Raw genomic sequence first — 5028 nt, forward strand, 5'->3', positions numbered from 1 at the left:
TGCTGAATCTGTAAAATACTTTAGTTTTCCTCTAGGGCGGACGTTGTTCTAGTTATTGCGGAGTAGAAGACTTAATTCGGTCTGAATCAACTTTATGTATAGAATTTTGCACAGGGCGAGAGATAGTGATCCGCTAGGGAACGCGCTGCTGATTGCCTATTTTGTCTGCTTATTAATTTTATTTTTTATGATTTTTGGCTTAATGTTTGTTTAATTTTAAAACTTAGGGATAGGGATTAGGGTTAGGGGTTAGGGTTATAGGATTAGGGTTAGAGGTTAGAGTTAGTGTTAACTGATTCTATATCCACAACTTTTTTTTAGCCTATCTGACTCGTCAGATGCAGCTTGTAGAATCGCATGATGTCGTGCCGGCGTCCGTCCGTCGGTGCGTCATTCCGTCAACAGTTGGGCACACAATCTTAACCGCTCGACGTTACGCGTCACGCATATTCGGGTCGTGGGGGAAATCGTCAAATACGAGTTGGGATGTCGAAAGCTGGGCGTCAGAGGTCAAAGGTCAGAGAGGTGTAAAATGAAGGGGAACATTCACTCTTAAACTTAAGGTATAGGGAGGAAAATGCAGAATTGGCGGGCCACAAATCTAAAGGGGTCGACTAAGGCTCGTGATAGTCGGTGTATTATAGGCATCACTGGGTAGGAAAAGCCAGTCACCTGTGCGAAATTGAGGTCACAGGTCAAATGGTCAATGGGCACAGGGCAGATTTTAGACATTTTTCTGAGGACCCCCATTTGGTCCTGACGGAGCGATTGAAAACTTTTTTGTTTCAGCGGTGAGCCTAGCACTTTTTATGGCTTTATATGAAAGGACCATGAGATGTCGCCTTCTGCTGACATGCGAAGATAGTGTCGGATAACCTTGTTGACCCCAAGAGGAGGTTAAACAGTAGGATTTGTATTTACTGCCTGTTAGAAAGAATTTGACTGCCGGGATTGCTAGTAAGAATCTATACTGGCCTGGATGTATCAGGCTCCAATGTCACAGTGAAATTTCAAAAGCTAAGATTTGGTTGAGAAGTGTTTATCGGCTCCTTAAATACGTTATAATTTCTATGGTCATTCTATAGATAACCGAAGTGTGACGATCAACGTTGCGAAGACAACGTACGGGGCTGGTTCTCACAGCAGCCACTGCTCATAGTGTAGCCATTGTGGTACAACGTGTGGCGTATCGTAAAAACGAGTTTCGTGTGCGCTAGACAGCGTAAAGCATTCGGTTAGCAAGTCGTTCTTACAATATTAATGAATAAAAAAAAATTTGGAAAAAAATTTTTTTTGCTTGATAAATTTTTTTTTTTTGATTAAATTTTTTTTCCCCCCGTTGCTTTTCACTTCTCATCCTTTGATAATCTATTAAAAACTTGCAATAATGACTCTCAGAATGCTGGTTACAATCGCGGTAGCAAAATCATCGACACGCAGCTTATGTTACCAGAGCGATATGATTGTGTAGAAACAGTGGGCTCTGTTGTTCATGCCACCGTGACGTCATCACTTCGTACTCTAATACTGTGCAGATATGTTACGATGTAACGTATCGCCACTGTCAGTGAGCCAACTGCAGTTTTTGCCTGCGTTAATTGGTTTGCATGTGGGCAGCTCTCTATGCAGGCGCTGTAGGCTGCGTAGGTTAATGTGATGAGTGCTACCGTATTTCATCTGTCCTTAGCGAGATAGTTGTTGCTACTACGTACGATGGGAGCTTCCATCTTTAATCTGAAGACACTTAAACGTACGCGCCATCTCGTGGCAACTTTCATAACGATCGCCAACGAACATTCCTTGAGAATGGTTCCTGATACCATAATCCTGTGCATTCCACTGTTTCGGCGTGTATGTGAACACTTTTGGGACTAACAGGGTTTGACTAGAATCCCACACTCTCACCACAGAGTCACCGCAGTGAGACGTTAGATGAGCGCTGCGGCACTTGTTTTATATTCACTATCTCTCCCTGAGAACCTACTGCTTTAATATATCATATAATATTATATATATATATATATATATATTAATATATATATATATATTATGTAACGAGCTTCGGCTGCTATAGCCTCATATCCGCGCATCCTATCGTCCTGTTGCGTGTCTCAGCATCCCAGGTCGATGCACAGCATTCCTATTGGCCATGGCAGCGATCACGTGATTCCCACCGGTTGTATGAAGGAAACCTGTGGGGTGATGTGTGGCTTGTCATGTGATGTGCGTGACATAAAATATGACTTGATCACGCGTCTCTTGTGATGCATGATGGGAAGGTAAGAAGCCATACCCACGCTGAGCTTGTGGTATAAATACGGGACTCTGCTCTTAGTACGGCAGTATACGATCTGGAGCGACCGAGACGGGTCAAGACAGCATTGCGGCCACAAGGAATTCTCGACTAGATTTACCCGATCATAACCGTCGTTTGTTGTACAACCGATTTTTGTGAGTATATTATTACTTATGTTGATACTATCATTGACATAGTTGACAGTATATTCCCAAGAATTGCGATAGATTGTGATTGATAACTGATCGATAACTGATGCTATCTTTACAATAGAGAAACCCTATTTTTATTTATTTAGGCAATTATCCATCATATACAATACATAGCATACTTTTACAATAAGATTCTGAATTCATAAAATTACTACCAAGGATATATACACAAAAAGCATACTTATTTACTTTGTGGTCCTTGTTTTTCTATGCCTTGAATCTTTGTTTGTAGTTTTAACAGGTCATACAATGGTACATTTTCATAAGACGATACAGACATTTCTTAACCCTATACTTAAAACTAGAATAAACAGAATTTGTCCTAACTTGCTGTGGTAGAGAGTTCCAAGCTTCAATTTTATTATAAGTAAATGAGTTTTTCCCACTGCTTCCCACCCTCTGTTTAAAAATAGACATCTCACCTTCCCTTGTATTGAAACTATGGACTTCTGACGTTAACATGAAACCTTCTGTCATATACCTACTGTGGGCCGAGATTCTGTAATATTTTAAAAACCCTATTGACTTTTAGTTGCATTGCCCTGAACTCTACAGGTACCCAATTTACAGCCTTGAACTCTCTAGCACGTATGTGACACACTTGCAGCTTAGCCCTTGTGCGCTTTGTAAGACTGCTGTACCATATACTGCTTGCATAGTCAAAATGACATTGAATTAGTGCAGAAACTAGTGCTCTGTGTTTAAATACTTAGCTTTTCTGGAAAGAAATTTCAATCTATTGTTAACCTTTTTTACAACCTTATTTCCCGTTACCTCACCACTCATGGAGTCTTCCAAGTTTATTCCTAGATACTTCTGTATTTTTATGTGCAATTGCCACCCATTACATCTGATGTACAGTTGCAAGGACAAATGACAATTATTATCATTAAGCCATTTATTAATGGAATGCAATTATCTACTTAATTCTTCCTGTGTAGCATGTACCTCTGTCCTTGAAACTATCATGTGTCCGCATGGAGATGATCGCGAATTCTGTTACATTCATTACACTTATACTGGCCTTAAAGTTCAGCTTTACTATTAATGTTGTTATTAGTCTGTGATACGTAAGATATATGACGACATTATATTATGTATTGATAGCAATGGCGTATTATGTACGTTTAGATGGCGAGCTCAATCATCGTAGGTTGCATCCTGCTGGCACTACTCTGTGTGAGTATATATATAATCTATGTTTATCTGCAAATCCAATAATTCTGTATTTTCTATTCTAATATTATGCTATATGTTTGCGCGTTTGATATGATGCGACGCATCGGAAAGCACATAAATGCTAGGTTTTGTGGAAGTTTGGCGGTTTACTCAAAACGTATAACGGCATTGCAATATTTTTTCCTCACACTAGCTATACATAATATATGCCGAAGGAATATGACAAGTTCGTACGGGGATTCAGAGTACAGTAAACACGTTTATACAGTTATACGGTTTATACGGATTATTAAGGGAGAGTGAGTAGGGTATTGATAGTGTGCATTGACGTTAAGGATAAACTTTTGACGAGAGCCGCCCCCATGCAGCTAGATTAACAATCCCGTTTCAACGGCGTGGGATACATTCGTCTACGCAGGTCGCATCGGCACGGAGATCCACCTACCGGCAGGCAATCTGTGAAAATTCTTCCGGCAACATTTGCTGCCCCGACGACACCTGGATCCAAATTACATCCATGGCGTACGGCCGGCAGCCGGATTCGGCCGGTCTCTGTCCTGGAACCAACACAAATACAAATAACTGCGTTCAGTTCGACGATGTCATCGGTTACATCTCCCACTGCTACGGCCAGAGGTGCTGCACGATCGCTGCCACTAACGCTGGCCTTGGCAGTGATCCCTGCGTCGGCACGACCAAGTACGCCATCGTCACCTGGACCTGTACCTGTAGCCCTACCTAACCCTATATTTTGTCACTATATTTTCTTCCGGATTCGTCTTGTACTAAAGTTATCATTTTTTGACAAATGTACTCAACGCCGTCGCCGGGCCGAGCCGGCCCGTCGCCTTTTCACAACGGAGTGATGGGATAGACAGTTATGCTGTCTTAATTTTCACGTGGCACGGCGTATGAGGCATATAGGACGTTCAGAATCCCTAGTGCTGCCCTGGGAGGATGTTCTGGGGCTCAAACAAAATCTATTGCTCGAATAGATGGTGCTACGTAATTGCTCCAGATACCCAGGCCGAGACCCCGCGTACTGCAAGATTCAGCACGAAAGCTGCTCACGTCTGGGGTCTTTGACGTACACGCGTACTGACACATGTCAGTGCAAGTGGCCAGTATTGCTTGTGCTGCCAGTGATTCCTTGTTGTACCCAGTGCAGTGGTTGTTCATTTTTATCAGTTACATCGAATATAACTATTGAATCTGTGTCACTTTACAATGAGTTTATATTTAAAAAATTAAAGACACAAAAGACATTTGCAGTTCTCTACGGTATACTTGTACCTCGCTAGTTATAATATAATTAATCAATAATAATATATTGCAGCAGAG

At 41.5% G+C, this 5028-nt stretch overlaps 1 protein-coding gene across 1 annotated transcript in view; it reads left to right on the top strand.

The window, feature by feature from the left end:
* Window positions 1-4204: 4204 nt before the first annotated feature.
* Window positions 4205-5028, top strand: part of LOC106819844 (L-rhamnose-binding lectin CSL3-like) — a 5277-nt gene continuing 4453 nt past the window's right edge. The window contains exons 1-2 of the mRNA XM_014824421.1: window positions 4205-4386; window positions 4706-4811. Of these exons, the coding sequence (XP_014679907.1) occupies window positions 4205-4386; window positions 4706-4811 (288 nt within the window). The remainder of the gene's footprint in view (window positions 4387-4705; window positions 4812-5028) is intronic.

Source organism: Priapulus caudatus, unplaced genomic scaffold (genome assembly GCF_000485595.1).
Source record: "Priapulus caudatus unplaced genomic scaffold, Priapulus_caudatus-5.0.1 Scaffold4772, whole genome shotgun sequence".
Taxonomy (NCBI): Eukaryota; Metazoa; Priapulida; class Priapulimorpha; order Priapulimorphida; family Priapulidae; genus Priapulus; species Priapulus caudatus.